The sequence below is a fragment of the Malurus melanocephalus genome, unplaced genomic scaffold (assembly GCF_030028575.1).
Source record: "Malurus melanocephalus ecotype Western Australia unplaced genomic scaffold, MMel_1.1 scaffold_899, whole genome shotgun sequence".
Lineage (NCBI taxonomy): Eukaryota > Metazoa > Chordata > Aves > Passeriformes > Maluridae > Malurus > Malurus melanocephalus.
This window is the reverse complement of record NW_026624131.1, coordinates 142,463-162,724: the sequence shown is the minus strand read 5'-3', so window position 1 is coordinate 162,724 and position 20,262 is coordinate 142,463. Positions and strand designations below refer to the sequence as shown.

Below are 20,262 nucleotides of genomic sequence, written 5' to 3'. Positions count from 1 at the left end.
AGCAAAGACAAATAAATCTCAGTGTACTCCTTGTTGTAAGCTTTCCAATTTTTTGGGACCAGAATTTTAAAAGACAGATGCCTAAGTCTGGTATGCAAGTTTCCTCCTGCTGTCAAAATAAGCAACAGAACTTGGAACTGAATTCCAGCAATACCTATAAAAGTTGGTCAGTTCTGAATTCATTTCAAAACATCTGACATCTTTCAAAAGCATTCTAAAAGCTCATTAGTTTCCCAGTCTTCAATCATCCAGGTAATTTTCCGCAGTATGAGTTATTAAAGATATATTAGACCAAGTGTTCTACAAAAGCTTAAATACGTAATATTAGAACAGTAGATAGCAGCTGTACAGATTGATTTTATTTGAACTAATAACTAGTCTGTTTTTTTAAACTCTTGTTTTAGAAATTAAAAAAAAAAGTCAAAACATCTCAAAGTTGCACCCACCAGCTAAAGAGAAAGCTGTCCTCATTATCGTTTTTCCAAGATATTATGATTTTCAGTATTGCAGGTAATAGATGATCACAATCAATACTCCTGTCCTTCAGGCAGGAGTTCAAAATGGAAAGACACCCAAATGCTCCTATAACACAATGAAAAATATACTCAATAGCCTTAACTATCAAGACAAAGCAAATACTAGAATGTGCGTCAATAGAATTTAACTTCAATCTCATAAGACTGTTTGGCTAACACCTAAGCTTTCTTCTTTTAACACTTAATCCACAGATGTCATTGTTCAATAAAAATATTATATCCAACACAAACATCTTTTAAAAAATGCACCTCCTCTAAGATTGATAATTGATAAAATTAGCAAAAAGGAAAAATACCAGCTAAGATTGAAATCTTTGTGCTACTAAAAATATAGTATGCTAAGTAGTAATTTGGACAGGTAACTAAGGCATTGCAATTGGAAAGTTGTGAATTCTAATATTTTTGGAATGTTAATTGGAGTTCTAGTTGGAATGTTATTTTTTATTTCCATAGTGAAGTATTATTGTTGCATTAATACTGTTTTCCATTTTTAAGAACTACATTCATCTAGCTTTCTTGGAGAAAGGGAACATTTCCTACAAGCACCAGGACAAAGAAATAACGTAAAGTATTACACAGCATAGCAAACCAACCAAACCAACTCCTGCTTCACTTAAGACAACTTTAGCACCATTTTCTCAATCGGAAAAGAAAGAGACCATTGGAGTGATAAGCCTATAACCTGTGTCCCACTTAATGTGAATTTGAATATATATGTTCTGCTCAGGAATTCCTAGAAAACTGATAATTAGTAGAAAGGAAATGCTGATTACAAATAAAAACCCTCCACAGCGGGGGAGGAGTGAGGATACTTCCATTGTCTTCTGTTTAAAGTCTCACAGACACATTTGTTTGCCTCACTGGTTCTCTGAGAAAGCCAGGAAGGCTCAACTAAATTGAAAGAGTAGGAAACTACCACAGTAGAAAGATTCTTAAGATTCCTCTCAATTGCTGTATGACACTAACACTGACAATTTCCACACCTGAAGAACATCCACTTGAAGAGCTCATCTGAAATCCTGAAAACACTGCCAAGGGACCGATGTCCACAGTTAAAGTGACCAAAGATAAGGTTTTTTTCAATTTAAGTCAGCACAGTTTTGTTAAAAAATACAAAACCTACATTTCAATTTTTATATAGACTGATCAGTGAGTGTGTGCAAGAACGCACAAATGCAGTAAGGGACAAAACCAGAAAGGACTTTTCCTCTTAAATGAAATCTAAGTAATACAGGTAGAAGGACTAAGAGTGAGCATTTTCAAACAATTTTCTTGAAAAGCATCAAGCTTGTGAAAATAGAGACCCAAATTAAGAAGTTATATTCAAAGCAATATTATAACACATCTTAATCACCTCTTAAGTAATCTTCCACAGCTGCAGACAGTTAACATCGTGGAGTTTTGAGTTGGCATTGGAGGAGCTACTCAAAAATTATATACAAATTGTGAAAGAGTTCTTGGCAAAGCATCTAAAGACAATTATCGCCAGCTAACAACAGTAATATTTTTGTGTACTCTATAAAGCCTAAATGGTGCACTGAAAACTTTTATATTTATGGATGTGCTTATATAAGACAGATCCAACTAGAAGTGCAGCAACATCAAAATTTTTTTTAATAATATCAGCCTAAATCTTTTAGTTCTAATTTTGTACCTCGCAGTAGAGTTTGTACTTTCTGAAAGAGGCAGAAAACTACTATGCCAAACAGTCTAGAAGAAACAGGCAAACTAAGAAAACATTTCTTTCTAGGAAAAGCAATATTACAGTGAATATGTTTTATCTGAAAGCAAACATTATTACAAAATAATGTTCTTACATTCTAATGAACTAGACTGAGGTAAGAACATACTCACCATCAGTGCTGGAAAGCTCGGTCTGTGTGCATGTCATAAGTTTGGCCACACAATGGAAGACAAGTTCTCTCTTTTCTTCCTCAATTAAGACAGGTGATAAACACTGGAGTGTATGCAATCTGCCCTCTGTTAATGGAAGGAACCTATTCATAGAAGCAAAACATCAAGAATGAAATGAACACAAAAACTCAACTTGTAAACAAAATATCAGTTGGTTCATAACGATGTCATATCCTCTGACACAACTAATCCCTCATGCTAAACCAAGTTCAACTTTTACATGCCATACACGAGTATCACTTCATTTTCAGCTTTCAGTTGYCATTKGKCAGAATGAAGATCATTTCACACTRTCAACATTCACAACAAACTGCAAGTTTATAGGCAGCAATATTAAGATACCCTTCTGTTGTCTTGAAAAGCTCTTTCCTTTCCCAGGATACAGCACTCTCAGCACGGATCACTTTGGCCATGGTTAAGGACCAGAGTCTTCCATGTTCCTCTGATCTTCAAAGAAGAAGAGAGACCCTGGTTAATATATACAGGTGCTCAGGGCTCACTACAAAAGCACTTTGGATGCATTTTGAATCAATACACAGATGAAAATAGTGGTACTTTATACAATACAAACTGTGAAGACAGAGCTAAGAGCTGTTTCACTTGTTCACACATACCTGTCAAATAAAGTTTGCTGCAGGCTAGCTGTACTACTCAGAGTACTGAACTTCTCATATGTGATGTGCATCTCTTCCAACATATGAAGATATTCCAGAAGCAGAYAAGGAGGATTSTCMARTTCTTCAATCCATTGTAATGAGTAYAACAGTTCTGCAACTAATGAACCAAAAGCTGTTATTTAAAAGTGTCTGCTGAAAATATCCAATGCAAAAGCAAGAAATTTCAGGTCAAGCTATGTTAGGGTTTTTTTGTATGTTTTTAATACATTAAAGGTATTATTTTTACACACAGTCTCAGGTGCTTCCGACCATGAACTGGGAATTTGACATTGTATGATAACATACAAGAAAAAAACCACTACAGTAATCTATTCTAGATAGCCAATTTTAAAGCAAATAAAGCATGACATGACTCCTCTCTGTTCTCCCCCTTTTTTTTGCAGATAAGGCAATCAATATTTAAGTCCAGAAGAAAACCAAGCAAATTTGGTGACAAGAGCTAGCATGTCCTTCCTTCATTAGCTTACAAAGATGCAACTAAACAATTACACTTCTCATCATGGTGAAACTTTTGGAGATAGATTTTGGTAATTTGGAAATGCTGCATTTAATTTGAGCATTCTAAAAAAAAAAAAAAAAAAAAAAACCAGATTCTACCTCGTCAAATTAAGAAAAATGGTTGTCTCAAACTATCTTTACACTATGGCTGAACATTCAAGGCAGGGATACAGTTCTTATTGCCCACTCATGCCAATGCACTGTGTGTTTTGGCAATAAATAAATTTGAAGTTCACTGAAAAATCACACTTTTCCCAATTCAAAGTTCTGTTGAGATAGGACATATATAAGCAAAAGAGGAAATTTATATTCCCAGGAATACAAACATTACACTTGTGCACACTTTTAAAGGAGACCTGAACAAAAAGAAAAAACAGCAACAAAAGATTCAAGGATAATTTCTCCTACCTGTATGCCAAATTTTAACTATGCATTTCTAACGCTCAGTGCAGGTTACAACCACTATAAAATGAAATTCTATTAAATTTTACCATTGTAACTTACTTATATTATCAATTTTCTTTCTTTCAACATCATCATTTCCATGGACTACACTATTTTCCAGTTCAAGTAGTATCATTTTACTTAATGCAGCTGAAGTACACAGATGGCCTGGAAGTTTAGTTGTGCCACACAGCTTGACACTTGATCCCAGAGGTTCACAATTCATACTAAGCCTTCCTTCCAAAAGGGGCTTGTGCATCCACTGTAATACACACATAAAAAGAGTATGAGCAAATAATGAGCATTTCAATGATGCATAGAAGAGTTATGATGTTTAACCCTGAAAACTCAGAATTATTAAGAACAAAAATCACACACTGACATCAAAAGCACAATGGTGAGGATAACCCACTCCAGTACATGAAAAAACTAATTGCACAGCATAATTTGGAACTGTATTGCTGGAAACAAATATATTTCTTTAGAACCCCATGTATTTTACAAGAAATTCTGGGGTTTCTGAAGATTAGTGGCTGGAAAGGAAATTAATTTATGTTCTTTGCCACTCTCTATTCTGTGTACACCAGCATTTTGTTGATAGTCAGCACATCATGTTCCTCTGCAGATATTGGTGTCTTTCACAACATTAATCTTTTTGAAGAATTCACTTAGACATAAGAACATCTTCACAATATATACTGTCAGGTAAAATTCCTGAAGTGCAAAGCTAGTTGCTGTGTTCCATGAAGAAAATGGTAATTTCAGGGATTTTGATTTTTTCCACTAGTACTGGATGGGTCCATAAACATAGAGGTTTCATCCTCTTCATGGACAGAGGCTGAAAAAACCTCTTCACAAACATATGGTATTCATAAGTGCAGTGCCATGTCAAAAGAATGTTTACCACCCTAGGGGACAGAGGCTTGAGGAAAGATTGACCACCCTGTGCAATCCATTATCATTTCCATACCTCAGAGCACAGAGACTCGTGCAATTTCCCCCACTCAGTTTTGTTTGGTGTGACATGCTCCACATAAGTTCTCACAAGATACCCAGACTGTCCTTCAGCTTCCATGAGTGTCAACAACAAATCACTGACTGCAGAGATCAAAACCTGAAGACTGAGAAAAGGCAAAAACACTGCAAACAAGTTTGGCACTGTCCATTAAGAGCCACCTGCATATTTTCCATTGATACAATGCTCCATGCACGCTGTACCAGAGGTGGTTTAAGTTCTACTTTACCCACAGCCTCCAACAGGCCGAAAAGTCAGTAATACAGATGTCAATTAAATAAAGACTAGTACAGCACTGATCCTGGTTTCTTTTGGAAAGCAACCTATTATGGAACAGACACATCATATCCCAATTACCTTTTAACATCCAAAGAGGAAGACTGAACTTGGTTCTTCACCCACAGTGCAGCTTTAAGCAAAAAGGTGCTCTGCTTCTGAGTGCTCTGAAGCTGATGTACAAGCGAATTTACACCAGACACCCAAGTGTGTTTTAATTTGCATATGAGTAAATCTATTATAGGGAAAAGAAAAAAGAAAACAAAAGAACAACAGATGGACAAAGCAAAACCATCATAAACAGGTAAACTCTAATTACAACCTACAGCATACAGCAACTATCACATGTCTAAAAGTCCTAGAGTAGGAAAGCAAATCTCTTTTCTATGTGGTTACATGCAAAAACTATCAAGAACACATACTCTCATTGCAGAGCAATTTAAAATTAACTCTGACACACAGAGTAAGATTTAACGGAGAATGAGTGATGTTCCTGTTTTCTGCAACCATATGTCCACACAGTCTTCAAAACCACAGACCTTTCTACCAAAATACTGAATATCGCAACATCAATGGTCATTTGTAAAGCAGCAGTGGTTTCCAAGCTAGTCCTGTCCTACTTCACCTCTATGACAACACTGAAGCATGGTATTTATTTCTATTGATGTCAGTAAACACATGTTCCAATTTATCACTCTCAAATTATGCATTCAAAGAATATAAATCAGAATCTCAGTCTGAACATGAGACACTGGTAGAGACAGGTATGGATACACAATTTGTCTAGACAACATAGCCAGTATAACTGGTTTCAGAATAAATACATGTATCTGTAATGAAGTGATTGCACATACTTCTTCGTAGACTTCCCAGATTGCAAAATGAAAAAAAAAATGTTCATTTGATATATTCCATAGACTTTAAATAACTTTGGTAACACTCCAAAAACTGTGTAATACCACAGCCTCAAAGTTAKCTGATACTAACATCAAAAAAGCTTCAAAATCCTTGTAAAGATGTATAGGACTTGATGCTTAGTAGTAACTACAGGCACTGTAAATTAAAGCACAAATTTTCATATCAGCTACAGCTGCAAGTGTTCAATGTATGTGARCTSTATCACACACYTGAATCTGTTTCAYGGAAAGGAAGTTTTCASATATAATCATCACGTATGAAAAAGCTTGGTTGAAGTTCTTTTTCCAGATTACCTGTCAGGTGTGTTGCATCCTGCCTCTGAGCACACAGCTGGAAGATGGTAAGGAGCAGGTCTTCTGAGGATGGCATCAGTAAACACCCTTTCACTGAGCTGAAAAAGCTCGAGGCCACATCACAGATGAAAGATACTGATGGTTCAGTATTTCCAGCTTCAGAAAGATCCTTTGCTTTAGACAGGGCTGCCTGAAGTTTATCAATAATCCTTTCAACAAAAGTTTCACCAATCAAGGATTCTGTTGGGCAGAGGAAAAAGACAGTATGCTTTGATTACTTGACAAACATGATCATGCAAAGACATCATATTAATATTGACCAATTTGTTCAATATTTACTAATTTTGAATGCAAAATGACATGCAAAACAGTTTCAGTCTAATGGATACCTAAACTTTCTTATTTCACAGACACCAGCTGAAGTTTCACACTGCCAAGTACCCTTCCTCTAAACCAGCTGAAGCAGCTTTGAGAAATGTATATAAATAAGTGCAGATGCAGACCTTTCATGCCTTCCTAACTTCTGGCAACCCAAAACTGCAAGCCCAAATTTACACCAGACCATTGCATGTAATTAACCCAAGCAGATCAATCTTCCATGAACATGCTTAGTTCCTTTTTTACAGGATTCAAGCAGGTCAATTTCATTTAGCCTCAAACTCCATAGTATCCTGTGACAATGAGTTTTCTTATTTAATTATAATCTGCATGAAAAAGTGTACTTTTCTCTCAAGACTGCTATCTAAACATCTGTTAGCAACTCAGGTTCTTCCGTTGAAAGAAGCAATGAAAAATTTCTTCCTATTTGCTTTTCCTATACAAATTATAATTTTATGGCTCTTTGGCACAAACCCACCCCTAACTGGCTTTGGATTCTTTGCTATCTTTTGTATCAGTTAAGCATTCAGCATTCGCAACACACTCCTATGAGTCTGTGAAGTTTCAGTTCTGATTACTATGAATGAATAATTTATCAGAAACCATTATCTTTTTTTCAGTATTTTTATTTTTTCTTCTTTAATTCCTATCATCATAGGCTACCGATTCATGAAAGGTTCTTCCATTTCCTCCATGACAATTTACCCTGAGAAACATAGGGTCTCATTAAAAAAATCTTTTTGAAAGTTCACATAATCTATTTTGGCCTAAATCACTAAATCAAGAACCACCATAGCTCCTGAAAATCTCTTAGGCTTCATCCAAAATGGATTAAAAACAGCTCACCCCGCACCCAGCAGAAAATGAGTGCAGAGTGCCTTCAGCTCTAGAGCCAAAAAGCAAAGTCACTGAACAATCAGCCCTAGATCACGAGCACATTTGCTGAACTTTCTGTGGAGAGAGGAAACAGGTTTTCCTAATGCTTTACATCAAAAGTGCCAATAACAGAAAAAACATTCTTAGGAAACATTCAGGGTGCCCCATTTAAGAACATCCACTACAGTGAGCTGCCTGTGTGCATCTCTGAAACTTGAAAGCACCACAAAGGTGCACAGCATCCAATGACACTGAAATATGTCACCTCAGGGATCAAAGCAAATGCTGAGTTTACATGGAAAACATGAAGAAAGTTGAACTGCCCTGGAAGCCAATATTAGATAATAAAAATTCAAGAAATAAATTAAATAGGATGCTGTTAATAAAAAAAACAAACAAAAAAAAAACCCAGATTACATATACAGCTTAAGAGCATACATGCAGTTTTTTAAAGACATGAAACTAAACGGAAATGGCTCAAAACAGTTTAGAGGTCCTGTAACGAGGCATTACTAAAACATACATGGGTTCATAACCACTGAGTTGGTATTCTAGTTTTTAAGGTAAATTTCAGAAGGTGTGGTTTAAAAATTTGAATTATTTTACAGAACATCAGCTAATACATCAAGCTCACTTAAATTTTCCTCAAATTTTCCAAACTTGTAAATCTGAATCTTCTCTTTAAACACTGCCTTTATTTATCAATGTGGACCAAAAAAATGGCAGTTGCTGGTGCAACTTTGTGTTTACAAAATCAAACTCGATGTAGTAAATTGGCTCAAATATAAAAAAAAAGACCAAAACAAAGAAACAAAAGCTCCAACAAAAAACAACTATCAACAAAAATCTATGAGAAGAAAGCCTAAATGCTCTGCATGAAGTGTTCTGGAAGATGCCAAATTCCTTTCAACCTTACGCAAAGCGTAAGTGTAGCATGCGCACTTCACGAACTCCAAGGAGCACTGGAATGGTGAGGAATGCTCACCATTTTTAACATGCTGCGACAACACCAAGCTCAGGAGGGTCCACCTTTCTGAAGAGGCTGATTCTGATGAGGCTGCTCTAGGCTTCAAACCCAGGTGACACAGATCATCTGCCAGCATCACCAGTCTTTCTCCAAGCGTGTCTCCCTTCAGCCAGTCAGAGATTAAGGAAAGTTTTGCTGTGCTTGAGCATGCCTGGATCACGACAAAAATATTACAAGAATCTTTTCAGGGTATATTATCATAGAATGATTAACATTGGAAGATACTATTAAGGTCATCTTCCAAGTTCCAATTTAAGTACCAACTACCCTGCCATGGGCAGGGACACCTTCCACTAGACCACGTTTCTCCAAGCCCCATCCAACCTAGCCTTGAACACTTCYAGGGATGGGGCAGCCACAGCTTCTCTGGACAGCCTGATATTAATTTTAACTTTTACTACTAAGCAAAAGATTAATGTCAAACTTGCACACACGGACCGAGAATTATATCACCTGCCACAAATAATCTTTAGTTGTTTACGTCTGAAACAACACACCCAACTTTCTTTTTGTCAGAGACAGCAGCTTATGGCTGGGTCAGTTCTCCACTGTAGAGTGAAACACGTCACCTCCTGAAAATGCTTCCTTTACCTTTCTCTTCCAAATATAGAGCCCAGGGAATTCCTACACTGGAATCAGAAAAATAACTTTTGGATGACCAAGTTGGCTGAAATAAAATCTGTTTATAGCACCTAAATTTCTTCAAGAAGAAATGGAGGGTCACAAATAAAAACATTGTTTTGGTGATAAAAGTTACAAATTCATAAAAACTGAGTATTCCTAAAATACACAGCATACGTGAGGCAAGATCCTGTGATCTATGCACTGGATTGTAAGTCAAGTGCTATGAGGTCTTGTCAAAAAATTTGTCATACACTTCCTATTTCATCCCACACAATCACTTAAACGTCAGTTTCTCAAAATTCAGTGTGAAAAAATGGAATACTACCCTTTCTTTCAAGGTAAGCACCTTGAAAGGATGATGATATAAATAATCATTTAAATTACTGGTCTAATCCCCAGCTCCATCCTCTCTAGCTCCAAAGGGATGATCAACAAATCAGGAATCCCACTGGCTCAAAATGCAAACTGACCAAAAATAGAAGGAACAAGGATTATTTTGTTTTGGCATCATCATTTCAGTTTTAAAATTGTCTCTGAATTTAAATGTATTTAAAACAAACACTACTCTGAAACTATTATTCTAAGATTTTCAAACTATGGAAATTATATGTGAGTCTCAAAGTTAATATCAGCACAGTATTTAAAAGTATGCATAACAAGAACAAAAAAAAAATCTTAATAGATACCTTTTGAATTATCTGGAGAAAAATAATCCATTTCAGATCCATCTGAAAACAAAAAAAAAAAATTCCCTAATATTTAACAAAATATTTGCTGACTAGAAAGCAATAACACGATTTTATCTGTTATGCAGGGGATATGTAGAAGATGATAAAATTCACTATCAAAGTTATTGATTTTATCATTTTTGTCTTCCAAATCTTTCTCTAGCACACAAATCAATAAAGACTATATTTATAAGAAAGGCTACCAATGACTACTATAAAAGTAGACTGTATAAAGAAGCAAGAGCAGAGAAATTCTGATGTTATTTTTTTTAAAATGAATTATACTATATATAAAGGGACAGAACTTTTCACCCCAACACTATCATGTCAAGCTTTCCTAAAACTACCTTCCTTATGCTGATCTTACCCAAACTAATGCAGAGTATCTTGTTCTTGACAGTACCAAAGTAAGATTATTAATGACACAGCCCATAGAAACAGTAATGACTGATAAAAATTAACAACATAATGGACAACTCATACCTTTGCTAAATCATCAAGAATTACTTTTCTTTCATCATTACTGTTGCAACAATGAAGTACACTGTATAAAATATCAACCARGAAATGGGTGTCTTTCCTCCAGTCTTCTTTCAGCCAAGTTATTAAATTCATATACAGAAAYTGTACAGATGGACTTTGGTTATGAGCTTTCATTTCATTTTGGGATTCAGCTTGAGCAGAACTTTCATCATTTCCCTGCTCCAAAAGTACTTGGAAAACTCTGTTTGAGGAAAATGAGTTGAGCAGGGCAGAGAGGAATTTCAAATGCTGTTCTGACTTCTGTTCATTGACATAGACAATGCTCAGCTCAGCAAGGTTGCAGACCAAGTTCTCTAGAGGYTCTTTCCTTAGATGTGAAGTTTGCTGCAAGTGAGCCTGAATTTCAGAGTCACCAGTTCTCACTTCCATGAGCTTTTGATTCTCTGTGTTCCTTTCAGATTCATCCTCATCTGCAAATCTGATTTTTAGAGATTTTCTGTTGTTTGGTTTTGTAGCTGTCTTTGGATTCTGAAGAATTTCTAGCATACCAGATATGGCAAACAGTGATTTCTCATCAGCATCCAACCTATCAACATGAAGTATACACATTTTTAAAAGATGGTCCCAAAATTCTGACAAGAGTTTCTGGAAAACTTCATCTGTGCCGTCATGACTGGAGCACTCTGCTTTAGCTTCCCAAGAATTCAGCATTTCTGCTATTTGATAAAATAATGGTCCACTTTGTAACTTAGGCTCCTTAAGCACAGTATTGATAAAAGGAATTAGCTATAAAGACAAGAAAAAAGAAACATTAAAGAACAACCGTCCAATTAAAAAAACTTTAGTCTTTATAAAGCCAAAAAATTATATCATTCTGAAAAACATTCCAGAAACAAATCTGCAAGAAAATTACTCATGTTTGAACACTTAATAAAAATATACAGGATGGGAGTCACTTTTTTCCCCCTTAAATATAATTTAAATTGCACAGTAAAAAGGATGACTTCATAGGAAGAAAAAAAAATACTAAATTCAGTACCACTACTTTAGTTACACATTGCTCTGCACAACTGCCTGAATGGAGGCAGGAGTGTGTCTCTTCTGCCATGTCTCAAGGGAAAGCATGAGAAGGAATGGCCCAATATTGGACCAGAGGAAATTCAGATTAGGTTTTAGAAAAAAACATCACAGAAAGAGTGGTCAGGCACTGGAATAAGTTGCCCAGGGAGGTGGTGGAGTCACCACCTCTGGGAGTGCTCAAGAGRAACCTGGATGAGGCACTTGGRGACATGGTTTGGGGACRATTTKGGTGGTGCAGCRCTGAAGGTGAGACTGGATGATCTYRAAGGTCTCTTCCAACCTTGACAATCCAGTGTGGGMTTTTTCCTAAAATCTAGGGAAACTCTCAAGAGAGAAGTAAATCCTCACCTAAAATTCACGTTTTTCTATAATTTTGAATTATTAAATGTACACACAATGATATTCATTATTTCTGATAAATACCTGGTCACATATAAGCATTTCATGAATTTKGTTTTGGTCTTCTTCACTTTTCTGCAGTACAGCAAAGCACAGACACTCCATAAATGCAGTTATAATTGCTGAACTTTCCGAAGGGCTGGCTATTGTCCTCTCATTTGACAACCTGTGAGAGGACACACAGTCAGCTGTGCTTCCACAAAACCCACTATGAATGTCATCAATGTACCCTCAGTTATGTTGTTCTGATCCAGTAAACACCAGTATGAGAATACAGGATCAAAGAATCATTTATAGGTGTGTCGTGGTTTGAACTGTGCCCACGACGTTCCCTCCTTTCCCCCCCACCGATCCAGTTCCTGCATACAGGAGATTCCACTATCACAAGGCTCATGCACAAAAAACTCTGAAAGAATTACACACTGRTGAGAAGAGCCTGATTCTTAAGAATTAACTTTCCCTACTCAAACTTGTCTTGGAATAAACACAGAGCTTTGACAAGGAAAGATAAGAATACTTCATGTAAGGAGGATGCAATAAAATCAAAAAGCAAGCTGAAGGTTTAAGATGACAGGAACAGCCACAAAGGACTGACTCTTGTTTTGGACATTGAATTTTTAAAATACGATTTTCATTCATCTTTAAATGCTTAGTTTCCTTATTTCAAAATGCAAAACAGACTAATTCCAAATAAATAAATTTGTGGTCCATACCCTTGAATTATAGAGCTGAAAAAAACTCTAAGGAATTCCAGCTTCGGTTCCACAACGCCAGCAGGCACCTTGCTAAAGAAGGGCAGGAGGTTTGGGTAGATAACAGTAGCTAATCCTCGCCCACCTTCTCGAAGCACTGTCCAGAGCTTTGGCAGAACTCCCTTCCTGGCATTTACRTGATTCCAACAGTCCTACAGAAAGAAATTCACTCACTGTAAATTAGAAAGAATATGTTGCCTCAGAAGAACTCCCAAGCTAGCCATTTAACATAACTCCCTGCATCACAGCTGAAACAAGTTATTGTGGAATTTAAATTCTGTTAAGTTACTCATTTGCCAGTATTCTTTAAAATCACTTTCTCCCTATTTCAGCTTGTGAATTTAAGCAGTTAACATAATAAAACTATTTCTGCGCTGTTCAAAATCAACTGACCTTACTTGCTAGCCAACTGCAATTAAAGGTTTCTCTTTAATAATGCTTTCCTTATTCAATGCTTCATAGAAATCACTACTGTACTTAGCCCTGTATTTAAGTTCTCATTATGACAAMCAACCAATGACTGGTTTTAGAAGTATCACTAACTTCACAACTCTCTTCAAAAATTTTCTGATGATTACAAAATGCTTYGGCACTTTCCTCTCCTCARTATTTTTTGTAATCTGATTATATTTATTGTAACATTTATTATAGTTCCTGTATTTCGAACAAGCTGAACCAGGTTTGTCCAGGGGATTTTTCCACAAAAACTTGTTACAGTTCATTCCAGCAGTTACAAAAGACATCTGCAGCATYAAACCCTCAAAGCATCCCAGTCTTTGGCAACACCTCCATCCTGCTAATAAATTCCTATGGCAAGACCTTATCCTGCTAATAAATTCAAAGTAGGTGTTTMACTTAAAATTCACRGAAAAAAAACCAAAAAAAAAAGCTATGGAACCCTTACATTTGAAGGGGAAACAAACAAACCAAAAATGCASTGCAGCTTATTTTTGTAACTGCCTTTAACAAAGAAAAAGGTTTTATGCATTATTTGATTTATTAGTAACTACATTTAATGAACGGGTTTTGGTTCAATTCAATTCCATTTAATTCAAAAAATTACTCTAATTTCCAGATATACCGGGCATGGTATATTTTAAAATTACATCAAAAGAAGGAGGATGTAGCCTTGAGGAGTTGGTGTGATTAATCATAAAGAAAACGCAGTAAAGCCTGTCTTCCTAATTCTACACTGAGAACAACAACACTTGGTGAAAAGTCAAATTTGAGGAAAATACCTTCCCCTTAGGCTTCCCACATTACCTCAATAGTGGTGACAGTATAAAGCACTGCTTCCCAAAGWGCAGGACACACCACTGCATCACTGTGATCAATGCTGAGAAGAACAGCAGGACAAACTCTTGGTGCTTCAGCTTTTACCACCTCAGGCAAGTGCTGGCAAAAGGCAGAAATCAGCTCAAAGAAAGCTGAGCAAACCTGATAGAGGCCACAGGAAAAAAAAATACAATTCGTCACTACATGTAGTTTATAAGATTCCTTTTAAAGTTAACATAACCTTACAACATGCTATCCCCATATTTTACCAAACCAACAAAGGTTTAAATATTGTTAAAAAGAAAGGAAAATAAAGCAGTTATTACAAAGTGTTATTGAATATTTTAACATAATTTGTTTAGTGATAAAATACTTATTTTATTAAAAATAAAGTCTTCTCAAAAGACATTTTTTCCCAAAAGCAACATCAAACTTTTTGACAAAATACTATTACATGAATTCATCACTCTATGCACTGCTGGTCTTGGCAGACTAAAGACCAGTAAAATTTTTTGTAAAATTAGAATCCCAAAGCACTAAGAACACATGCTGTAAGTTGACAATCTGTATCTTTTACATTAATTTTAAATAACAGCAGATTGCCAAGTAGATCATAATGATGTGGAAATAAAAATTTAGCCTATTGGACAAATTTTCAAGCAATATTGTCTACATTGGACCTGGAGCTTTTTTCTTAATGTTAAGTCTGGTCATATATAAGTCCTAGATCAAAAAGATTCATAGTTATGCTAACTGAACAATGTCTTTAGCCTTTCTGGAATCTACCTAGAAACTCAAAGGCTGTTTAAACATAAGTGAAGTCCGAAGTTCATTCTTGTAGACTACAAGTAACTTATACTTCCTTAGGTTAAGGGTATTTCCTTTAAGAAAACCAACCAAAATAAAGAAGCAATTAAAAAGTCACCTGTGGTACGTTATGTTTGCTGTATTTCCAAAATTTGTTTTGGGACAGAAGTGACTTTAACTTTTCCTCCAATGAATGCAGCTCTTTCTTAGGCAACAAGCTGAGCAACTTTCTCAAAGCTAACAAGGAACAGGTCAGAATCCGGAAAAATTTGGCTTCCCTTTCTTCTTCTGGTACAGTTCTCAGAAAGCAAAACAAACAAAAAAGTTAAAGTGAACTACAAATAACCAGTAGGCATCCCAAGTTTTTCTAAATTAAACTCTCTTCATTTTTTTCATGTTCTTCTTTTGATTTCAGGTGCCAGCCATGTAAATACATAAACTTTCCTCAGGCTCTAAATTACATTATAAAGTGTTAGAAGAGTCTCAAGTCATCTCATATTCCAGCTACTCACAAGTGCTGTTCTTAAAAGAGCTGAAAGAAGAATTAGGTAACTGGTAACACTTTCAAAATCATTTATACTTAAGTCACAAACAAAGTTGCTGGGATCTGGACCCAAATAAACTGTCTTTTGAAACAAAACTTAAATCCACTACCGCCAAAACCGAGAACCCAATACMGACCAAGACTTAGAGACTTAAATACACATTAAAGTAGGAAAACATACTGAGGGTCACTGAGTGTATCMGCTGTTTCTTTCAGAAGGTGATCTTGAAGTACCTATGGGAGAAAAAACAACACATATAAACACAAAGAAATTTAATATTTATATGTGAACAATATAGTACACACATTATTCAGAAATAGAGCTACAATAAAATTTCATAATCTCTGAGTTGTCTAACATATTTAGACAAGCTAACAAACAAAAAATTATTTTGACTCATGTTGAACACAGTAGCTGTGATACTGTTYGAATTAAGTCTTCATAACAGTAAGTTGCAGCCCCATACCAATGTGTTTCTGTTAAAAAGAAGTTAAACTGAGGCAAACCAAAATAGTTTGGTTTACGTATGATGGGCCAGCAATGCAATCTTTTACCTTTTTTAATTCAATCAATTCAGTATCATATCTGACTGGCAGAAGAGCGTTAAGCTTGGTCAGAACTAAGCTTGTAAATGCTGAAACACTGCTCAGCATTCTTTATTCCTTTGCTACTGCAGCTAAACTACTCCAGCATCATTACTCCCTCTGTCAGCAACATTATGTGTTGACTGAGCATCATTACATAGGAATGCACACAAGGAAATTCACCATTCATTCCTCTGGCTGTAATCATTCTCATCTGAAGTGCAAAAAAACAGAGGATGTGGTTTTTTCTCTGCATTATTTATCATTCTTCTGTTTTATATTTCCTTACAGAAGAAATTCTTCCCAGTGAGGGCGGTGAGGCCTGGGCACAGGTTGCCCAGAGAAGCTGTGGCTGCCCCATTCCTGGAAGTGTTCAAGGCCAGGTTGCATGGAGCTTGGAGCAAACTGGTCTAGTGGAAGGTGTCCCTGCCCAAGGCATGAGGTGGRACTGGATGATCTTTAAGGTTCTTTTCAACACAAACCATTCTATGATTCTTTTCACAGGAGCAAAGCTTCAGGTGAGAAAGAAATTTAACCATAAAGAATAGATGGGACAGGATGAGTTTCAAACTTATAACAGAATTTCAAACAACTTAAAATAAAAGTTGATAAACACTAAGATATATTAAAGAAATACAGAAGTATAAACTTACATTAAGAATTTCATCCTTGCAGAATACTAAGGCTTCAGGTTGTTTGCTCGAAGGAAAAGCTTTTTCAAAAGCTACTTTTGCAGCAGAAGCAGCAGGCAAGTAAGTGTCACACTGAGCAATCAGCCAGTAACCCATGATACTTTTTAAGTAAGGAGCTAAGTGTTTTTTTACTTTAAGAATCAGTTGCTCAAAAGATTGCTGAGTTGCTTCTCGAACACGGCGATCATGATCCTGTTAAATAAAAAAGGAAGACAAAAAAGAGAAAGGTTTACTAGTTTAAGAAATGTACCTTTGATGTCAGGTACTGCAAAGCAAAAGTGGTGATTAAAAAGCCATATTTGCAATTAATTGGACTACACAGATTTGAAAATACACACCAACAACAAAAATGTTTTGGCATCCCAAGGTACRGGAGAGTCTTAAGTTAGTAGCATCATGTTCCCAAACTGTTGYACATTCAGAATTGTAACCTTTTCCCAATACCCCTAACTACAGTTTTTGTTTCCAATTTATACAAACATTTAACAGACAGACAACAGCCAGRAGAAACAGGAAACCTTGAAGACATCTTTTGAATTAGGACTACCATAAAGCTGTGCATCATTATCCTTTATTTGCATATGAATTTACAACATCATGACTTTSTACACTCTTGACTCCAGAAAGAAACATTAGGAATTGCTCTAATGCGTAAAAGTAATGTTTGTCTCATATCATGTTTCCAAGAGCAGCCATTCCAGAGAGTTTGGAAATACARTAAATATATCAAAAACTTATTGCTAGTCTGGCTACAYGYGATCTTTTCACATTTGGGTTTGGKKTTTTTTTTTAGTGTTAAGTTGGGTCATATCAAAAAGGTCTATAATTATATTAACTAAACAGTCTCTCTAGCCCTTCTGGAATCCACATAAAATCCTAAGAAATTCATTACCATSCTTTAAACATAAAGGTCTAACAGATATYAAGCACATACAGCGCARRCATTCACAATTCAAGACTCTATCCACTGCCAATACTGAAATATCTACACCAAAAACAGTTCTTTCCTTCAACTCGATGTTTTTCCTAGAACAAGTCAGTAATTCCAAGAAAGGTAGATATGTCAACAAATACCACCTTAGAGGTAGACACAGGAAGTACACAGAAAAGATTTTAATTTAAATAYTTCAATACTTACTAGTGAAATTTTACAGTAAATTCTCGGCCAGTAAGGAAGAACACCTTTAACAACTTCTGCTTCTCTTTCCTTGCACATTGCTCCAAACTCTTGCATAGCCTAAAATTCAAAATATCAAGAGCATGACTTAAGCAGTCAGGTAGGTATGTGCTGTAATTTACCAGTTTGTATCTGAAACTGCAACTCCCTTTTCCAAAAAACAATTTATTTCTTGCAATTGAGCATCTACAGAGATAATGCATGATGGACCCTGCTACAGGTTTTCCAAGATATCTTCTGGATTGCAGTTCTAGCAAATCTACCAAAAAGAAAATATTGTTAGTTACCTTCACATCTTCCTCTTCTATCCTTAACAAAAATGTATTATTTTCCAACAAAAAAGAAATAGATGGAGGACAAAGGATACACCTACTTTTAACTTGGTTGTAATATCTCTTTTAGAAAGTTTTCTCAACACCATTCGGAAATCAGCATCCACAAGGCTGTCTATTTCCTCTGCTCCTTGAATTGCCGGAACATATCCTAGATCGCTCTGAGATGTTCCAAAGCCAATAAACCCAGGCACCGTTCCACGTTCTTTGGCAAGGAGCTCTGCAGCTCGGCCACTGCTAGAAGGCTGACAAAAAACAGGAACAGTCAATTATAKATTTGATTTTATTTTGCACACATCATGCACTTGAAATGATGATGCTATTTATATTGTATAATTAACCTTCTAATTAAAAGAAAGTCTCACAAGGAAGAGTCCACCTGTCTTTAAACATAGATGTTTGACCTAGAAAATTATTCTTCCCCTTAGGATCAGGCTAAGAAAGTTTGGCCTGTTCAGCCTGGAAAAAAAAAAGGCTCTGGGGAACCCTCATAACATCCTTCAAGTATCTGAGAGGAGCCGACAAGGAAGCTGGAGAGAGGAACTCTTTATCAGGAAATGTATTGATAGGACATGGGGGAATGATTTATTAGATAYGAAATTCTTGCCTGTAAGGGTGGTGAGGCCCTGGTACAGGTTGTCCAGAGAAGCTGGACCATTYCTGGAAGTGTTCAAGGGCAGGTTGGATGGGATTTGGAGCAACCTGGTCTAGTGGAAGGTGTCCCTGYCTATGGCAKGGRGTGGGACTGGATGATCTTTAAGGTCTCTTCCAACCCAAACCTTTCATGTGATTGTGTTCTATGATTCTGTGAATCAGCATTCTCTTTTCTCACAACACATGAATACTTACGGGAAATTTTTATTGCTTTTATTTCTTTTTTGCGATACAAAAAGCCTAACAGAAAAGTCCGTCTATAAGCAAACAATTATTAAGAAACTATCTTCCTTCACTACTTCTGGTCTTCCTAGCTCTAATCATAGGCCAATAAAAACACCTAGACAAAAGAAAGGATTCTCCCATCAACAAAGCAGCCAAAAATAATTTAGAAGAATGGAGCAAAAGCATGCATATGTAATACAGTATAATAAATACCATCCTGTTAGTACTACAGTGTGTGCTCCAGAGCTCAGCGTCTCTACTAGTTTACCCCAGGTTCTCACTGTATCATTGGCTCCAAGTTTGTTTCAACCACACTCTTGGAAAGACTGCACCACAACTGACTGACGCTTTCATGTCCTCCGGGACACCTCATAATCCAAATACCTTTTATTTCCTAATGACAGCAGCAGTTTTCTGAGCTTGTGGGGCTTAAATCACCTTTTCTGCATGTGAACYCTCAACTATTAAGGACATACTGGTTTGTATTCCCTCGTCTTCTCTAAATCCAGAGAGGAATTAGGGAAGCTGAACACGAGAGTTGTCCTACATCCTGAGTGATAGGACAGATGTCACATCACCACTGGTGCTGTAACAAGTGTATTCTAAGACTCTGCACAGAAAAAAACACCGAAATGTACCACCGGTACCTTGCTGAACCTACACCACCCGAGGTGATTTTGCAGTTACGTCTTCCCGTGCTGCCCTCTCCATACAAACACCACGGCAGCAGCAGTCACACTCCCCTAATGCACGGCCCGGACCACATCTTTGGCCCGGGCCCGGCCCCAGCTACCGCAACCGAGCCCCAAGATCGCGCTGCCCGCCGCGGCAGTCGGGCTCCCCGCCCAGGGCACACGGAGGTGCCGGCACCGCGAGCCCCCGAGGCCTGGGCCCGGCCCCGCTCCCCTCCTCACCCGCAGATTGCCCTTGGTTCGCTGCTTGTTCTTGCCCCCCATGACGGCGGCGGCGGCACCCGGGCCCGGCCGGAGCCACCGCGGGCAGCGCGACACTTCCGGGGCGGGGCCCGCGGGGCGCCACCAGGGGGCGCAGGCG

At 37.0% G+C, this 20,262-nt stretch overlaps 1 protein-coding gene across 1 annotated transcript; it reads right to left on the bottom strand.

Annotated features, from left to right (window-relative positions):
• Window positions 1-425: 425 nt before the first annotated feature.
• On the bottom strand, window positions 426-20,226 carry LTN1 (listerin E3 ubiquitin protein ligase 1). The gene is made up of 20 exons (XM_057385997.1): window positions 20,124-20,226; window positions 18,372-18,575; window positions 17,960-18,058; window positions 16,783-17,013; window positions 15,726-15,778; window positions 15,119-15,299; window positions 14,182-14,355; window positions 12,880-13,070; window positions 12,191-12,332; window positions 10,688-11,473; window positions 10,163-10,204; window positions 8,811-9,003; window positions 6,572-6,811; window positions 5,442-5,595; window positions 5,040-5,190; window positions 4,130-4,331; window positions 3,065-3,224; window positions 2,793-2,897; window positions 2,391-2,533; window positions 426-582 (listed from the first exon to the last, which is right to left on the bottom strand). The coding sequence occupies exons 1-20, from the start codon at window positions 20,163-20,165 to the stop codon at window positions 431-433; spliced, it is 3,645 nt and encodes a 1,214-aa protein (XP_057241980.1). The 5' UTR covers window positions 20,166-20,226; the 3' UTR covers window positions 426-430.
• Window positions 20,227-20,262: the final 36 nt, after the last annotated feature.